Raw genomic sequence first — 20,306 nt, forward strand, 5'->3', positions numbered from 1 at the left:
TTCTTTGGGGAAAGGGCAGTGTCTTTGTGGGGAATTTTCATTCAGTGAGATTAGTTATTATTAGACTGGAAATTGCCTCGGAAGCAGTTTGTTCACTAGTTGCCCTGGTAACAGCATGGGCACCGAGGCTTTCTTAAAGACATAGGAGGCAGTGTGCTGTTTATCCTGCTTCCTGCACAGCCTGGAAGGGAGGCCAGGCCAGGGTGAGACAGCTTGCATCCCCCCCCCCGCCAAGAGCCGAACATGTGTAATTCATTTTAATTTCTGGGATTGCTGTGATTTTGATTGAAGCATGTGACGAAGAGGAAGGGCTGTGAGTGAAGGTGCTGTACGCTTTGATGGCCTCCGCAATAAATATGGCAGTCCTCCTCGTGCTGGGAGGCTGCAGTGGAGCGTTCCATTTGTGCTTTGATTAGTTCATCGAATAATTAGTCGCCTGACGGAGAAATAGTGAATGAGAAATGAAAGGAATAGCTCAACATTGTGGAAAATACTCTGACATGCAGAGCTGGAGTCAGGATGTGGTTAGCCTAGCATAAGGTAAAGACCGGAAACGGGGGAAAGGGTTTAATTATATTTGTTTCATGTGAGCACAAACAGAAATGCAAAAATGTCAATTTGTGGTTTTAGGAGACGTTACATGCTGGAACTACTTTATTACAAAACTATTGCAAAACCTCCTGCTATAGCACAGGAATGATTGCTGAGCATGGCTTTGAGCCTTAGCTCTCCAGCCTCCATCTGATTCTTTCCAAGCTGTAGAGGTTTTGGTTCCTAGCTGACCACCAGCATCATCAGTCGGGGTGGGGGCAAAATCAATACAGCATAGCAGGGCGATTTTTTTGTGTGGCAGTATCGGATCTTCACACAGTGCCAAGTATCGATATTCTTATTATATAAATTCTTAATATTACAAATACAAATTAAACTTCAGATAGCTTTCTTGAACAATATAATACGTTGCTTTTTCAGCCCACTGAAAAATTTTGCTGCGTACATTTTGCTGCACAAAAAATGACTGAAGTGAGATGAACAGACTTACACTTGTTAGATGATACAGATGTTGACAAAGTTTTCCTTTAAATTCTTTAAAGGCATTAAATGGCAATATATTTTACCGCAATATGCAGCATATGGCAACACAAATGGCAATAATAGTGTATCCTGACTAAAGTATTGTGAGAAAAGCAGATCATGGAGCCTCTGGGGATTCCCACCCCTAATCATTAGACACTGATAGGTGGTTGACTTTAGGTTGTGATGTCGTGTAACCAAAATTGAAATTTAGGTTAAAAACCCACCAACACTCACTAACATTTGGCTTTTGTCAGCAATACAAACATGACACCAACATGGATTATTTTCTGGCGCAAAGCTATGATGTGCTGCCACAAATTCCATCTGTTTCCATCCAAGCAGCACTCAAACGTCGCTCAAAATTAATCGACAAGTTTGAAAGAGAGACTGAATAAGTAAAAATTTCTCTGGCCTCCATGCTTCTTTCTACTATTTACTTACATGTTTTCTGGTGCTTTTGTGATGTTGATGTTGATTTTGAAAAAGGAGTCTATCACCTATTTTATTAGGTTTCCCTGCGTTAAAAAACACGCATATCCTTTGGTGGAAAAAGGTGTTATGCTTCAGTTTGTATGATACAACCAAGCCAGCTGTTTCCTCCGGCCTCCAGGCTCTATGAGCCAAGCTATAACCACATATTGTCTCCAACTTCAGCTTCATACATAATGTACAGATGTGAGACTGATATCAATCTTATCATTAGGCTTTCTTTGAGTCAACTGTAAATTGCTAAGAATGTTTACAGCTGGTTGCTTCTTATCATTGTAAATTGAATGCCCTTCTCCATCCCAGAGCTTATGCTCAGTTATCTGGGCCGGGTCTGAGCTGAGGCTGAGTGGGAGGCAGGAGGTCACACCTTGACAGGCTGCAAGCTGACACATTGAACAGCTTCACCAGCATCACTGACAGCAATAGGAGCATCAAACACTGCAAGGAACAAACAATAGAAGATGACAATAGAACAGCAAACGGCCTCTGATAATCCAGTAACAATAATGTCCAGTCATATCATTTAATTGTGGTGGACAGGTTTAACTTTTCTGACATTTCATCAACCAAACGATTAAGGAATTATTCAAGCAAGTAAGGCTAATGACAGAATAATTATTAGTTGCTGCACTAATTTAAACACTGTTTTCCAGGCATATGCCCCATGTAAATGTTGCCATAGGAAGACAAGTGAGGTAATAATGCAAGAGCAGCTGTAAGACCCTTCTCATTTCATCAGATGCTGTTCCTAGTAAATTACCCTGTTATTTTAATTTTCAGTGAATCTGTCTATTACTTTTTCAGTTAATCAATTCATTGTTTGGTCTCTAATGATCCATTAAAAATAAATGTGCATTAATCTTCCAGTTATTTCCTCCATGAATTATTTGGTCCATAAAATGTGAGAGAATAATGAAAAATGACCAATGATTTGTCTAACAGTTCAAAACCCAGAGATACATAGTAGAGCAATTAATTTTGACGACTTGGAAGCTCGGCAAAGTTGATATTTGACCTTTTTGCTAGATAAAAATGAATTATACGTGAATAATCAGTAATCAATAGTTGCTGACTAATTTTCATATCAGATAATGCATTGATGTACTAAATGTTTCAGCTCTAGATAAGCCAAAGTATCACCGTAAGGGGTCATTAGGGCCCAAGATGGGTTAGTCAGATCTCTACCTACTGACCGATCAACCGATCTATTGACCGACCATTCTAACGATCTATCCAGGAAATACTCCTCATTTTGAGAGAATGTTTTCACTGTCCTTAATGTAAGATTTGTCTTATCAGCAGAGTTTTAGCCATGCATGACTCTATGGACAGAAATGTTGGTCATTTTGTTGATCTGTCCATTCACCACAGACTGATATATCTCAATAACTACTGGATGGGTTGTCATGGAATTGTTTACAGACAATCATGATCCCCAGCGTTGAATCCTACTGATTTTGAGTGCCAATTTAGGGAGCCAGCAAAAGTGCAGTAACTCCAGCTAACAGCAATAGCATTGATGACAGAACGTAATTCCACTGACACTTGAGTTGTCACCAGTTGCCATGCGACCAGTAGCTTTCTAAAAGTTGTCATCCCTAACTGCACAGATGCTCATTAGTGGGGTGTAGTTTGATGTAGTCTCTCAGAGGTGTATAGAAAAGAAACTATTGAGAGTGAAAGTATTGAAATGGGCCGCAAATAAGTGAAACATAATATATGGATTTCATGTAATGTTTGGGGGCCTCAGGAAATGTTCCTGACAGCCGCATTTGGCCTGTGGGATGTACTTTGTGCATCAGTGTTGTCACTTTACTATTACTGTTACTTAGGCTACTATTTTAATACGTAGGCCTACTAGATAGATTTTGGACGCTAATGGATACCAGAGGACGGCGTGTACTGACAGTGGTAAATTAAATGTCTTGGTAACAATTAAATGGATTGTGGTGAGGTTTGTATTTGTGATCCCCTGTGGATGAATTAAAAGACTCTAGCACCATAATCAGGTCAAAGTGTAAAATTGCCAAATAACTTAGTTACCAAATGTTAGCATGCTAACGCGTTAAACTGACATGATGAACACAATAAACATTTTACCTGTTAAACAGCAATAGCATTGTCAATTTAAGCATGTTGCCATTAGCCTTAGCATTTAGCTTAAAGCACACTGTGCTTACAGTAAGTGCAGCTTCACAGAGCACCTAGCATGGCTGTGGACTCTTTGTCTTTTCAGATACAAGTACATCAGTGAAATATGAACATAGTTAAGGCCAATAGACAGTTTGCTGTCATCCCTGCAGCCTGCCTCCACCTGTGCAGACAACAGCCTGTTCACAGTTCTGCTGCAACCTGGAGGCTTCACACGCCCTGAGGGAAGCTAAATTGTGGCAGCTTCTTTTGCCAAAAATGGAGGAAAAGGCTACCCTCTCCTTCCTCATTCTGCTGTCCCTTTCCCCACATTCTATTATTTTGTCACACAGTCATGGCCGCCATGCTAATTATTCCTACTGCAACACATAGTAGCTTGTAAATGGCCCAGCCGCTCTGTCTGCAGCTAGCCTCCTACAACCCCAGCATTATAAACACCCCAACCTCTTTTTTCCTCCCTGCCTTCCCCCTCACTCCTCTCTTCCTTCTATCCCTCTCTTCTCTACCCCTCAGTCATTTCATCACACCATTTTTCATCCTCAGTTGCTGCATTATATTTTAGCTCTCCCTCTCTCCCTCTGCTTACTACATCATTTACTCTCTGGCTGCCACCTCTCGTGTCCATTTTGCTCAGTCCAACTTCGCTGCAGGCTTTTAGAAGGAAAAACTGAGGAAAAAAACACTGCAGTCAAAGGCAAAAACCCCAAAGCCTGATCCCAGTTTACTGCCACTGCTAGACCTGTGTGTGTGTTGAGGGGGAAGAGGATGAATGAACGTGCTTGCGCTTGCTTGTATCATTTTGGATGTTGTAAGCCTGCGTAAGCCTTTTCTTCAGTTTGAATGTGCTGTCAGGGTAGATGCAGCGACAAGCCTCTTTGGCCAATTAGCCTCATTCTAAGAGCAACAAATAAGTTAACAGGACTGACTGATGTTTGCGGGGCTGCAGGCCAGTGGAGTGTCATCATACTCAGATTTCTGTATGTATACATCTGTGTTTCATCTACAGTATGAGGAGGCACCACTAATATATATGGAAGTCAGACTTAGGCAGCTGAAGCTGTCCCATAGCTCTGTTGACATGTAAAAAATTCAATGGAAGTACAAATTCATATTTACATGTAAAAATACAATATTGCTTCACTTCAAAGACGAGGCTGACGTTAAAAGACAGGATTTTTTTTTGTGTGGAATATCCTTTTTCGCTTTCTTGGTGGGAGTTAAATGAGAAGATTGATTCCACTCTTACTGTATGTCTGTATGATGAATATATAGCTGGAGCCAGTTAGCTCAGCATAAAGTCCCCAAACTAGGGGAAACAGGCAGCTTGGCTCTTTCCAGCTGTAACAAAATCCATCACCAGCACCTCTAAATCTCACTAATTAGCAGGTTACATTTTCTTTGTTTAATCTGTGCAAAAACTGTGGTTTTATTGAGGTTTAGGTGCAGTGCTGTTTCTTCTTCGAGTCTACCCTATTTGCCTGGCAGCCTAGGGTTGACAACATGACAACAGGAAGGTGTGCACAGTCACAGCACCCAGCTACTGTTTGTTAAAAAATAGTTCCAGCATGTAGCTCTCTTTAAAACTACTGATAAAACAAACAATGTACAAGTTTGTTGCCTCCAGCCTCCAGTCTCTATGTTAAGCTAGGAGAAAATGTCCTGACTCCAGCTCCATACTTGGTGGTTCACTGCTTGAAAGATGGTCTTTTCATAAAATTGGGCTGTCTATACAGTAAAAACACAAATACTTTTGAAATCGGTGCAATATGACCAGAAAAAGCACAGGAAAAGCGCTGTTTGCTTTTTCTCAAGAGGTAGAAAGCCTATAAGTACCACAATGCACTGCGGCGTACCAGTCTAATGCAGGCTCGTCCATTTTGACACAGGAAACAAGCAGACAGGTAACAAGCGATCATGAATTACAGTTAAACAGTAGGCTTAAGTAACATTTCTGAAAACACTTCAGGTGAGAACAGCTTGACACAGGATCCAAATTGTGATTCACATTTGATCAGCACTACTTGATTTTACCATTTGATCTCATTTGTTCCATTTTAACAATACAGGAAATGTTGTGGTGTCCACTTCCTGTTCAGAAACTTTTGTAGGCTATTATAGCCAAATAGTGTTAAGTAAGAAAATATGTTCCTTGGTTGAGAGCGGGTGATACAGTAACTGAGTCTTCGTTTGATTTTAATCAGCATTGCGTAGTCTGACTGTTGGACTGGAGTTCGGTTTGCATTTGAAAGAGCGTTGGGTCTCTCTTTCCATTTGCCTCTAAACTTTGTGTCCATAGTGCAGAAGTACAATCTGTAGTTCGAGCAACAGCCTTGGAGCTAGTGGATATTCACCAGGGAGATCTGGGTGCTGACAAGATGGAGAAAAGTTTATCATAGTTCATTTCCACATACTACCGACATTGGTTTGCAAAGTTGGCTGATAATCAGCAAAGTATCCTTTTAATGCGCAGAGATGAGATCGACCTGCTCTGCAATTGGAGAAAGTATAATTTGCCCTTTAGTCATCGGATAAGTTTACTACGGATACTGTTGTGTGAAATTTTTGTGAAAACATCTCCAGATGTTGGTTTATCTTGGGGCTGGGCAATATGTCAATATTATATCAATACACTGATATGAAACTAGATATTCTCGTGGATTTGTGGATACTGTAATATTGTAAAGCTTGTCTTTTCCTGGTTTTAAAAGCTCCATTACAATAAAGTGATGTAATTTTGTGAACTTGCCCGACTGTGCTAGCTGTTCCTCCTGTTGCGTTCACCCACATAGTCATTATTTTAACATTACTGATGGTTTTTTGTTTTGTTTTTTTTTATCAGAAATAATAATGTAAAAATTTTGTGAAAGCACCACATGTCAACCCTGCAATATTAATGTTGTAATGTTTAATGTTTTATCTAATCTATGACTACGGCTCAATCTGAATACCCCCCTGTCTTTTGTTAGCTTGTTGAATAAATGAATGTATTTACAACAAACAATTTCATTAATAATGAGGTAAATAAAAGTAACAAGTCTTGCTATTTTTTCTCCAAAACTAAAATATATTAACTTTACAATTGACCTATGGCTAAGTTTAGCTAACTTTAACTAATGTTAGCTAGACATGTTAAAGATAACTTTATATTTCTTTCCAGCAAAGTGACAATATGTTGCCTCAAACACAATGTTGACTTACCTTAGAACAGATGTAGACATCCTTGTTAATCTTATTCACGTTGAGTTGGTGTTGTAGTCTAACGTTACCACACAACTTTATCCAAAGGAGACACTTTTCTCTGTTGAGATGTGGTTTAAAGTGTAAAAAACACACCTCATCGCCCAGCCTCTCAGGATAACTTGTGTTGGAGTTGCATGTACCCCATGCACACCATTTGACCATTGTTAAACTTCAAATCGCCGAAAAAGCTCATAGAACTGAACAAAACTGACATTCTGTAATGCATTTCAATGAACGTCAAGGCGGAGAATGTTCGAGTGTATGGGAATGGCTATACGCACTGTGATTGGCTCATCACGTTTGAGGGTGGGACTTAGCCATAGTTAAATTGTATTTAACAGCTGAAAGCAGCAACGTTCATATTTGAGAAAATGACTAATGACTAGAAATTGATCAGTTCAGCTCTAATATCAGACACTAGAGTGAATTAGCTAGTTTACAATTTATCAATAAGCTGTTTGTAACAGATAAAAATAGAGGTGTGTGTATTTTCTACTTTATGAACATTTACTTACATGAACTTATTTTAATTAACTGATCAGATTTATGACCAACCCTGATTTACTTTGAGGCATGACTGACTTTTCTTTGATTAGTATTTGGATCAGTGGTTTAATCATCCAACCTGTCCATTTACATATCCATTGTGTGTAATTGATACCAGTGCAACTTGTTTAAGCAATGTTTACTGCTATCATTGGCAGCAGCTTCATCTGATAGAATTCTGGAAGAAATTACATCCTGTGGACCTCCTTGTGGTGCTAGCTGGAGCATCCCTGTCTCTGCTCATGTGGAATAATGCAGTCTGGTCACTCTATTTGGGATTGTAATACTCTCGTTTGGACGCTGCGTGAGACTTCCAGCCGAGCTCTGCCATTGGCTGAGGAGGAAGTAAAAGTTTGTCTGTCTCAGCAGACACCTTTCTATTCCACTGCACTCGTAATCTTTTCTCCCCCCACCCCCTTTGCTTTTAGAGAAGGAACTCACTGCAGTGCAGATTAATCAGAGGGATTTAATTAACTTGGCCCCGGCACACACATCAAACCTGGAGACAAGACAGGCTATAAACTCAGCCAATTATCTCCTACTAGAAGGGGAGTGTGTGGGGGGGGTGAAACTCCCTCATGTCCCGGTCCCCTCATGTCCACCCACCCTCCACCCTCCCACCAACCGCAAAGCTTATTTCATCGTGTCATCGTTCCCTCACCTCACCTTAACTCTTTTCACCTGCCCACAACACCACACACCAGCCGTTATGGTTGGTTATGAGGTTGTATAGAGGCACATTACACAGGTTTGATGGTTACTTCTGTAGCTAGCTTGAGTATCGTTGGTCTTAATTATTTATTGCTTTCTTTTCAAGAAAACTGCCACTTTCAGTGTTTGTTTTGGCTTTAGGGGTGGCAATATGTGTTGTTCCACAACTTCAGTTGTTCATCAGCGGCAACTATTTGATGGATTGCTATTAAATTTTGCACAGACATTCATGGTTCCCAGATGATAAATACAGCTGACTTTGGTGGTCTTGACATTTCCCGTAGCAGCACCATGAGGTAGATATTTGTGGTATTGAGTCAGATATCTTGACAGATGTTGGGTGGATTGTCATGAAATGTGTTACAGTTATTCAGGGTTTCTAGGGGATGTATAAATATAACTTTGCCTACCCTCTGAATTTTCCTCTAGCAGGTCAAAATATTCACTTAGTCACTAAAATATTTCAACATCCATGGGATGGATTGACACATTTGGTACAAATATTCTTGGAGCCCAGATTATAAACCCTACTGACTTTATTGATGCCCAGACCATAGCACCGACATGAGCTTGACATTTTGTTTTATGTTTATTAAAATATCACAACAATTCTTGGATGGAATGCTGTGAAATTTGGTAAGCACATCCATGGTCCTCAGAAGATGAATTATTATGACAGTATTCCCCTTACCTTTCCTCTAGCACCATTGTCAGGTAAAAATTTGGATTTGTCCTCTATTTTTCAAAACTAATGACCCTCCTAGCAGCCTCAGATGTAGCATGCTAACATGCTCAACTATGTTGATTAACATGGTAAATGTTAAACAAAAACATATTTTAGTGTAGTGAAAACTAATCACCGCCCACTGGTAGGAGCAAACATTCTCATTTTAACAGTACACGAAATTATGTTTCTAAAAACATTTGAGGAGAGAAATAGGGAACAGAATTCTTTATTTATATTTGATCAGCGCTGCATAGTGTGACAGTTTGACCGCAGTTTGCTCGCAGTGTACTGACATGACATGATTGACAGCTGTGTTTGGTGAGCTGAAGTAGATTCTAGCATATATCATTAAAAGCACAAGGAGTGGGAAGAGGAGGATGATTTTTTTTTTTTTTTTTCACAGATTATCTTTCTCATGTACTACTGTCTGGATGTAGTGACAGTTTCAGGAAATACAAGAAGAGTTATTTTAATTAGAGCTGTCAAAATAATGGGTTGATTTATATTAATTAAAAAATCTGTGTTAAAAAAAAATGACACTGATTAATCGCGTTCCGTGGTGGACCCAGTGCGTCATTGAAGGCCATCATGGCTTTGCGACATGATGGAGGCAGACGAGATGACACTGCTTGGCCCCGTGAATGGAACATTTACATTTAAAAAAAACACCCATATTGAACTGTTGACAGGAGCACCGTTCTCTGCAATTTCTGCAGTAAGGAATTTTCATAACATTGGAGTATGAAAGCCTGAAATATCACCTTGATGCAAAGCATTCAGCAGCGAACCCAGAGGTCCAAGCACAGCCTCTGATGCTAATGCTACCAGCCAGCTTTGTCGGGCAACACTTGACCAGGCGTTCAAATGCAAACTAAGTCGACCTGTGTCCGGGTCGCAAAGGACTGCAGACCAGTTTCAGTGGTAATTTCAGTGGTAATTTGGACAATTAGTCCAAAATCCAGCAGCTGTACTACGACACATCTGCCAAGATTAATGTGAATTGAATTTTTTTAAGTACTTTCACAGTGTGATTAATTTAGATTAATTAATCATAGAGCATGTAATTGGGTTACTTTTTTAAATTTACTTGACAGCCCTTATTTTTAGAAGTTATCAACTGTAGCTTTACCAGTGTGGAACTTCCTTCTTAAGACAGAAATTTGCAGAACTGTGCTTTTTGGCCGGTGTTTAAAAAAATATGACACACACATGTATATGTGGCTGAATGGAATTCCTTGCCAATTTACTGCTAGATAATGCAGAGTCAGGACAGGTTTTTTTGGCACATAACCCTGTGTTTGTTTGCCTCCATGCTGTGCTCGTTCAGAATAAGGTGCCTGTATCTCCCGATACAGCACTGTTGTTGGTATCAAAGGGCTCTAAGGTTAGTGATGCCAGATAATCTCATCTAGGTTAGCCATTTGGTTTCATGCTCTGTGTGTCCGGTAGTTTGCTTCCCTGTGCTTTATAATTTTGCACACAACCTTGTTTTATTGATTGCTCATTAGTTAGTTTTAGGAGGGTTTTTATTTCTCTTCTCTGTGAAGTTTTTAGAGACGTGTAATGAAGGGACATATTGCACTGGAACTTTTAAATGTGTAGCTTGTGATAAAGACAGTAAGTTGAAACGTAGAGAAAAAAAATGTTCTTAATTATAGGGCCTATATTTAGAGATCAGTATTGGCAAATTAAAATATCACAAGCAGCACAGGCATAAACACAAAGCTCCTACACACCCATGCACCCTGCCACAGCTGCTGCTGCCATGTTACAGGTAGCCATGGCAACTAAGACATTGTCTGCTGTAGCATGGGGATGGTGTTAAGCCGTCAATGTTTTTGATAGCAGAGAATGTCAGTCCTTTCTGATGTGCATGTTTGTTATGTGAATGCACACATCACTAGATGTATGTGTGTGTGTGCGTGCATGCGTGTGTGTGTATGTGTTTGAAATAATGCACTTTACTCATGAATCACCTTGAAGTCACCTTGCTTTACAGCCGAGGCCCAAAAAGGAGCCAGCCTGCTGACTTCTCTCCAGCCGTAGACACCAGATACCTGCATTTACATTGTGTGTGTGTGTGTGTGTGTGTGTGTGTGTGTGTGCGCGTGCAGACACAGTATTCCCTACATAATTTTATTCATGTCAGAGTGGAAAAGCCTCTCACTGAAAGTTATACCAGTGAAATTCTCTTAGCTGAGTTCACAGCTCCCTTAGGCAGTGCTGGGCTTCCTCTGGTGTGTGTCTGGGTGTGTGTGTGAAGTCATCTTGCTAACCTTTATAACTCCACTTAGCATCATAAACACTTCTGTATAGCCAGTCAACTGGGGCTACCCACTTAAACTCACCGATTCCAATCAGTGAGTCTCTAGTCAAATCAGACATAATTTCAAGTTAAATTATCAAATGGTCATTTTCTATAGTGCCCGTGTTGTCGTCCACAGAACTACACATGATAAAAGTCTACGCTGGCAGTACATAATGAGCAATAAGTTCACAGCATGTTCGATGGGTGATTATTTAGAGAACACAGCTCACACTATGTTGTTGGCGAAGTTGTTAACTTAACTTCTTACCTTGCTGCAGTGATGTAAGAAGTGAACACCATGATGTCTCTGCTGGGTGCGGTTACAGATACACACATAGACACACTGACCACACCCAACCACAGCTATCAGTGATGCTGGTTGTGGTCAGTAGTGCAACACATTTGAAATTTGAAAACACAGATTTTTCAAGATGGTGTGAAAGGTATACAATGCAGGCATAGTCAATTACTGTTTGTATACAGTATCGCTAGCAATAACATCTCACTGGAACTGTATTTTATATCATTTCATGTGACAAATAAATTGATTGATTGAAAAAAGTAAAAATTGAAAGCCAACCACAGATTTGCTCTTGTTCGCTGAATTGGTGCTGTTTTCCTATCTTCCTCTCTTGGACGCTTGCTGCTTACAGTCTGGCACCTAGTTGCTACCATTTCATGAAGGCCCTACCTCACCTGTGTGCTGTATCCAGCAACGTCTTGAACACAGCAAAATAAAACAATACAGGCAGAGGGCAGGGCCCCACAAAACTAAAATATTAAATAAATTATAGTGTTGTTTTTCTTTCAATTATTTCCTTATCTGTGAACATGACATACTGCTCAGTTTTAAGGCTGGGTGTTTGGCTATTAGCGTTACTGTAAGTGCCACTGGAATTTTAAATGTTGTCTTCCTCGAAGTTCTGGTTTACCTTCCACTGTCTATAAAACACTACAAGAAACCCCTCCACTCATATTGACATAGGCCTGGGTATCGCCACTGATTTCCTGAATTGATTTAATTTCGATTCACAAGGCCCTGATTCAATTTGATTCCATTTGATTTGATTCATTATCAATTCAATCGGGGGTATTTCAGTTGCAATACCTCTTTTTGCTAGAACGTGGAAGAGACGCTTAGAGAACTAATACTGTAAAATTTACAAGCAATTATTTAAAAGAAATTCAGAACAGGACTATAACTGAATATTTTATAACTGAATGATGTTTGTAGAGCAACAGCAGTCATATTAAAACAGCAAAGTCACAATATAAACTCAACATCTCACTGGAAACATATCTAAAAAGTGAATAAAATAAATGATAATCCTGACATCACAATACTGAGTGAAGTTTAGAAAGAATAAAGAACACAGACATCAGTCAGTATCAGTCCTCCTGTCCTCTCTGCTGCTGAGGAGACTCATTGCCTGCAGGTCACATTACTGTTGATAAGTTTTAAGATATGAGAGAAAGTGAGCTAAACCGTTAGACATCAACAGTTGTTGTTGCTTCAGCTTGTTAGTAACAATTTGCTACTGGCTGTAAAGCGCTCTGTGCTTGTTGATAACATAATATTGGCGGCGCTGGATGAGAGACTGAGGACAGAGCAGATTGAAATATCGCTTTTCTACATGTTTACATGTTGCTGATCAGGTGTATTGATAAAGTATTGGCTTTTTCCTCATAGAGGTTTTGTTACACTCACAGTAACAAGTGTAGCTGTCATCAGCTCAAGTTATCTTCACCTCTCTGTCTCCACCGCAGCATCTCTGCTCTGTGTTTGCGTGTCTGTGTGTGTGTGTGTGCGTAAAAGTGGCGCAGCAGCCGGGACGCACAGACAGCAGGAGGAGAGGCTGCTGCAGCATGATAATATATTACACCAAAACATAAAAACAGTACGCTAACAGTTACAGATAAAAGAAGTGGTATGTTGGAGCTTCTCAATACTATGGTAATTAATAATTTAGCGCAGGGGCCTGTTTACTACTGGTGAGATAAACAGGGTTACAGCTTCACACATCCAATTGATCTTGGATTTTATGAATCGATTTCAGGTCATTTAAATGGATAAATCGATTATTTAGACCCAGCCCTAGTTTTTGGGTTGTCCATCTGTCTCAGTCTCATGAATGTGATATCTCGAGAACACCTTGAGGGCATTTCTTCAAGTTTGAAAGTTCAAAATTAAGACAAATGTCTAATAGGATAAAATGATGAAGTAATGACATTTTCTGTCCAAAAGATCAAAGTACCACTTCACTGTGATGTCATAATGTTCAGAGGAGGAGACATTGAGTCACATACAGAATTGGTGACTCTAATGAGGTGTCCATCTTGAAACTGTGCTGATTGTAAAGATCGTCTGTGCTGCTGGGGGGAAAGATGCGTATGAAGCATCCATGTCTTCGCAGACATAGACTGTAACTGCGACTTGAATCGTGCATGAAGGCATACAACTGCGAGATGGTTTTTCTGGTGCTTGATCTAATTGAGATATTTAGATTCAGATTGCATGTTAACACCAGATTCATATGGGTTATTGGACTGTCTATCAACCTTAAATCAGTGGCAGCATGAAATTTGGGTTTGGCCCTGATTTGAACACTTGTTACTTGTTAATTTGTTTTTGTGAAATTGGCCCACATCAGGATGACTGCTACATAATTGCAACAGTTTAGATCTCCTTGTGAGATTAATAAGTTAGCCAGCGTTTGTGCAGTTCTGTTTTAAGCTTGAGCCGCAGTGTCTGAGAATGTTGACAACTGAAAAGCATCAGAGAGACTGAAGTGATGGGTAGGGAAATGCAGTCCACTGCATTTGAACCATGAGTGACCCAGTTAGGAGGTGAGCTCTCAACAAATCGAGTCAGCTGGGAATGTTTCTGGTTTTGTATTCATCTGCTGACAGCTCCTGTCAAAGTCTGTACACACCACAGATCTGCAAGACAGTGATGGTTCTGAGTCTTTTCACTACAGTGTTTCTATTCATCACAATGTTGATATGAACGCTGTGATAAGCTGATGAGTCATTATTGCATCATAAAGCTTGGAGACATGACCACAAACACTTTTATTCACATCCTGTGTTTTCTTTCTCTTATTTTTCAGAATATGGATAAGACACAGCTTCCATCCGTGACGCTGATCGTGGGCTGTGGAGTGTCTTCACTGACATTGTTGCTGCTCATCATCATCTATGTGTCTGTCTGGAGGTAAGACAAAGCATTGTTTAGCATTGGGCTGTGATTAATGCAAGTAGAAGCGTTAACATCAGACCAGTAGTTCAGCAGGTGCAAGGACATGTACAGTACAGCATGCACTTTGATACATATCTGTCAGCTAACCTGAGACATTAAAGAGGATTGTGTTATTCGGAACAAGTTGAGATGACTTGGCTAGCATGGGCTTGAACAGAAGTTCAAATACAAAACATACAGATAACATAACCGTCCTTACATATGCAACTTTTTTCTTCTCCGGAGTTCCTCCTGTCTTCAGGTTAAACTTTTGCATTCATGTGTTTTACAGCGGAAGTCAAATAAATGGTATGCTGCTGTTAAGGTCTTTAACCTGCAGTTCAAGGACATGCAGCACTAGAAAAGTTAAAAAAGCATACTTAATGAAAGTCGTAGATGACTGCGATGGGTCATGCATATGGACTCGTAAACGCCACACCATTTTAAGCTCTTTATGAAGGGGTACGTAATGTGAGCCTTCTGACAGTACAGACAATATGGGTTGCAGAAATATGCCCTAAATAAGTGGCACTCAACCTGTTTTCAACCAGGTTGTCAAATACAGATGCTTTGTCACACCTCTTGGCTTCTAATAGTGACGTAAAGGGAATCTTGTGTGATGCACAACTGAAACATATTGTATTGTGGTTAATGTCGTGAAATGTCGTGCTTTGTTTTAGGCAAGTTGTTTTAAGTTCAGAACAAAGATCGTGTTTTGAATCAGAATCGGAAATCCTTTTTTGATTCCTGAGGGGAAATTGTGATCCATTACAGTCACTCTGATGTAAAGAATATAGAATTATAAGAAGTAAGAATAAGAGTATGACATATAAATAAGATGTTTATGTAAATATAAAGCAATAAAATAGAATTTAGTAGAATTTAAAATGTGCATTAAAAACTAAAATAAAATCTTCATTATGCTACAGTGTTTAACACTAATACTTAAGATATTAAAAATATTAAAAATAAGATATATATCGTCACTGTGCTGAGGCTCTAAGTGTGAAAATTGAACTACCTCTTTAACTTGGGTCAGAATAATAAATAATATAAATGCATTTGTTACGTGATGTACCATGATCTAAATATATCACTTGAATGACATAAGTGAGCAACTACCGAGCATTAATTGCGTAATGTTAGGTTAAAACGACAGTGACTTTTGGTTTCACATGGGGCATCAACTGTGGTCTCCTGGGTGAAAGTCCAGTTTTATTTGACCCATCCACCTCCACTCCCTCCCACCCTTCACTGACTTGCTTGCTCGTTATACCAAATCTTATACTCTCGTCATCAAGTATTGACGCAGATGGGTTTACATTGGCTTTAGCTGAAAACCCAGTGTGTCTTATAAAGATGCTAAAGGGTGCCTTTGGCATCAATATCATAAGCAGAGGGGCATGACAAAGCTTCATCCTGGAAATGAGAACACATATGACTGTTTGTCCAGTGAGTAAAGTGCTGAAATGTAAGCCTTCTCCATTTCAATTTTAAAATAAAGCAGATAATGCAGTGTGTCTACTAGCATGCTGATAAAGGTCAGACTGATGTGGCAGCCTGGTGCCAGGCCTCAGAACCTCACTCACTTTTCCTTTTTATTCAGCAAGTATGTGTGATGCAGTGTTTATTGGTGGATTATGATGTGCGTCAAAACATCTGCACCCATTGTTTTCCATATGTCCTGCACACTGGCTGCATTTTGACACTTGTCACTGGGGGTTATTGGATGTTGGCACATCCTGGCTACAGTACCCTTACTGTTACTTCTTGCTGTATGACATGATTGGTGTGATTTATGGGTATCATTTGACACAAATGGAACTGTGGGACAGTCTGCAGTGCAACAGATGTTTGGTGGAAATCATACATCATCCTTCATAGCTAGTTAGCTAGCTAGTTAGCTGCATCCATAAAATTAGTAGAGGAAAACTGCCCACAAAATGGGGACAAGCTTGGATGACATCAGTGCAGCCGTACAGGTTGCTGTAAGTTGAATTGCAAAAATAACAGCTCTTGAATTTCCGTATTGATTGATTGTTGTAATAAATGTTAACCTAACTATCCATAGAAAACTGCTACTCCAGCTTTTTTGTCCACTGAAAAAAGCGGGACAGATACATCTTGCCACTGAGTGGTAAGAACAAAATGCCCCAATGTCTGGCTGACTAAACAAAATGAAAAAGTATTCAGTGTGACTCTCCCAAGAGGTTCCAAGTGGACCTCATGTCTGGTGACCCCAGATCTCCAAGTCAATGGGAAGAGAATCCCCAGATGTAAAGTGCCTCACTTCCTTTTCTACCACAAAAGTATAAAAGTTAAGATGCTACTACTTTTACAGTTGATTTAACTGCCTTTTGCTCAGAGTGGCAGGGTAAAAATATCTTCTGTGTAAACAAATCTGCTCTTAGTGAAATAAAATCCAAGAAAGCCACACAAAGACACACAAAGCTTTTACTGGGCAGACATGAGTGTATCTTTGGACTTTAATAAAGACATTTGTTACTTACATTAGCATTTTCACATCAAGATGTGGAAAATAGATTAGTATCCAACTTCAACTTTTATGTTTGTGAATGAAGCACCTCTACATCCTGAGCAGGAGGGAGGTAAAAAAAAATTTAAAAAAAATCTGTAATTTATATATACATTTAGAGAGTTAAGGGAAACATAATTCACCAAAATCAAATACTGATAATAACAGTACATGGAGCTTTATGTTTATTGGTTTCACACAGCTTTATAGGGCTAACATTAATGTTAGCTTTTTTGCATTTTTGTATGTTAAAAGACAAAGCATTTTCCAATTTTGCCTCTCATTCATTAGTGATGCACAATATTGGATTTTTTGCCAATATTTGATATGCCAATATGTAGCAACTTTTTTGACCGATAACCGATATCAATATAAATCCACTTTTTCCCCCACCTAATTTTGGGGGCCCTTTGGGAGCAACTTCACGTCGATGCCTTGCTCAAGAACACTGGGACACGTGGATAGGAGAAGCCAGGGATCAAACCGTCAACCCCACTAGGGCTTTCTGGTTTGGCTGCACTGGTCAATGGAGGAACCATCGTACCTCCTGAGCCACAGCCACCCAACAGGAAAGATTTCTAGCTAGCTTTAGCTGTACTGGACTTTGTTATGTCAGTCAAATCAGATTTGACTGTTTAATACAAATATTTTGCTATTCTTTCTTTTCCATGAGTTTGAGAGTTGAACAGAATTTGGCGGGACATTCAGGGTGACAGCTAGGTTCGTGTAATATAGTAAACAAGCCAAGTTAGCCTTCAGAGCTAATGAATGCTAATTACACTAACAACAAATCAAAAATGTGCAACATGTTTTGTTGACACGAGATAACAAATAAAAGCCAGAGACTGTATCATGCTAAGTTGCTGTGAGCTGTAAATTCACAGCTTCTAATCAGAAGGCAGAAGATAACATTACTTTGGAGCCTGATTGGGCAAAGCCTCTCTTCCTCCGGCCAGCTGCCTCCGTCTCTCACAGACTCACCCAGGGTCTTGGTTGACAGCTGCTTGTTCGGGAGAACAGTGTGAAAAGGAGGAGCGCTTACTCTGCAGCTACATCTGGTGACCGAAATGTCCCCAGAGATACACTGCATGACTGACAAAAAAAAAAAAAACAATAACAACAACACAACTGCTCAAATTTAAGAATCTCAGTTGACTGAGGGGCCTCTGACTGATCGATCGAATCTTTGTCTTATAATATTGTAAAGCACCAAGTGTCTGGGTACCTGACGGGAAGTGATGCAGTCATGAATGGGGACTACTACTATCATAGACCTTTTGGCCCCAGACCTGAGGTCCGCTGTTGGACCCTTCTTGATTATTGTGGACCCCAGGAAGAATTTCTTGCTACCCTGGTAGCAACAAATGGGGATTCAAGTTAACAAACAAATCAGGGTATGAACTACGTCCCATGGAAATGTGGAGATGTTACCTGACACTAACATAACTTGGCAACAAGTCTCAAGTCAAGTCAACTCTTGGCTGCAAAGGGGAATACCTGAAATAGCATGTCAAACACAAAATGCATGGTTTGCCATCAGCATCTGAAGAAAGGCTTAAAACTGAACACTGTATGATGTCGGCTCTAAGTCTGTTAGGTTAGATTCAGCCATGGTAAGGGTTTGATGAAAACCATAATCTTTGTTTTCTTTTGTTCTGTCTCTCTTCTGTCACTTTCCTTTAGGTACATTCGGTCTGAGCGCTCAGTCATTCTCATTAACTTCTGCCTCTCCATCATCTCCTCCAACGCCCTGATTCTCATTGGACAGACACAGACACGAAATAAGGCAAGCACCAATCCCAAAGCCAGCATATTGGTTTATCATGTACTTAATGTCATATGATCACAGTGATGCAGTTTGCCTGATTCAGTACTTGGTGCTCATTTGTTTTTGCTGTCTCTTCCTGGTCTTTCAGGTCTTGTGCACTCTGATAGCTGCATTTCTTCATTTTTTCTTCCTGTCCTCGTTCTGCTGGGTTCTGACAGAGGCGTGGCAGTCATACATGGCAGTGACGGGCCGCCTCAGAAATCGCATCATCCGCAAGCGTTTCCTGTGTCTCGGCTGGGGTGGGCCTTCTGTCTTGTGTCAGTCATGTCTGCTCTGTCTCATTTCCCCTGTGTTAATGCGCATTTTTATCTTCCTCCCAGGTCTCCCTGCACTAGTGGTGGCGATCTCAGTGGGATTCACCAAGGCAAAGGGATATGGAACACCAAGCTAGTAAGCACACTCTCTATAGCTCCAATATTGTAGAAACCTCCACCTCCTTAACTATTTATACAGGGATATTACACATGGTTGGGGGGTTATGTTTGCTGCATAATTAACCTCTCTCCTTCTCTGCCTCATATATCTTTAACCATCCTCACTGTTGCCACCTTTCACCTCATTCTGTTCCTGCTATTTACAACCCTTTGTATTTCCTCCCACTCCCCTGCCTCATTCCTCCATCATCTCCATTTCATCTATTCATGTTTCTCTACATCTGTATTTTCCTGCTCCTCTCTTGTAGCTGCTGGCTGTCTCTGGAGGGAGGTCTTCTCTATGCATTTGTTGGACCTGCTGCAGCTGTTGTCTTGGTATTTCCTTTTTCCTCTACAGTTTGTCTTTGTGGGTTTCCTTATAAAACCTCAGTTTCAGTCACTTTTATAAAAGCATCATTAGTCTGCTTGTATCTATGCATAATAGTAATAATTATAATAATCATAAAAAAGTGAGAGGGATTTTTTAATTGACAATTAAACCAAAATATCAGATTAAACACAAAATTGAAATGGTAAAAAATAAAGACATTGTCAGCAGGTCAATAAAAGCCTTACAAACATATGGCCCAGTCATATAATGGGGTTCATTTTAACCCCTATTTATATATATCATTGTTTGTATAAAATAATATCATGTTATATATATATATATATATATATACGTATTTACCTTATTTACCTTGATTTTTCTCCCTACACCTTTTTTTCTCCCTTGTCTTTCCTTATTTTTCTTATTCTCTTCCTTTACCACCCTGCCTCCTCCTTTCCTTGAGGAAACCTAGTTCCTTGTCCGTAGGTCTTCCCTGTATTTACCTCATATTTTCCTGTCCCACTTCCTTCTTTTCTTTCCTGCCTCCTCATTTTCTTTTTAGCTTTGTCCTTTACTTCCCTGCCTCCTCCTTTCCTTGTCAACATACTCCTTTAGTTCCGTGCCTCCTCCTTTCCTCCTTAATTTCCTCATTTCCCACCCCATGTCCTCCTTTACCATGTTTACCTTATATTTTCCTTCCCTATATCCTTC

The 20,306-nt window shown here is 39.9% G+C and overlaps 1 protein-coding gene across 5 annotated transcripts in view; it reads left to right on the forward strand.

Annotated features, from left to right (window-relative positions):
- Positions 1–20,306, forward strand: part of adgrb1a (adhesion G protein-coupled receptor B1a) — a 255,606-nt gene that overhangs the window by 197,394 nt on the left and 37,906 nt on the right. For all 5 annotated transcript variants that reach the window (XM_049584034.1, XM_049584031.1, XM_049584036.1 and 2 more), the window contains exons 19-23: positions 14,360–14,463; positions 18,707–18,809; positions 18,940–19,090; positions 19,172–19,241; positions 19,534–19,600. In XM_049584034.1, the coding sequence (XP_049439991.1) occupies positions 14,360–14,463; positions 18,707–18,809; positions 18,940–19,090; positions 19,172–19,241; positions 19,534–19,600 (495 nt within the window). The remainder of the gene's footprint in view (positions 1–14,359; positions 14,464–18,706; positions 18,810–18,939; positions 19,091–19,171; positions 19,242–19,533; positions 19,601–20,306) is intronic.

Source organism: Epinephelus fuscoguttatus, linkage group LG8 (assembly GCF_011397635.1).
Source record: "Epinephelus fuscoguttatus linkage group LG8, E.fuscoguttatus.final_Chr_v1".
Taxonomy (NCBI): Eukaryota; Metazoa; Chordata; class Actinopteri; order Perciformes; family Serranidae; genus Epinephelus; species Epinephelus fuscoguttatus.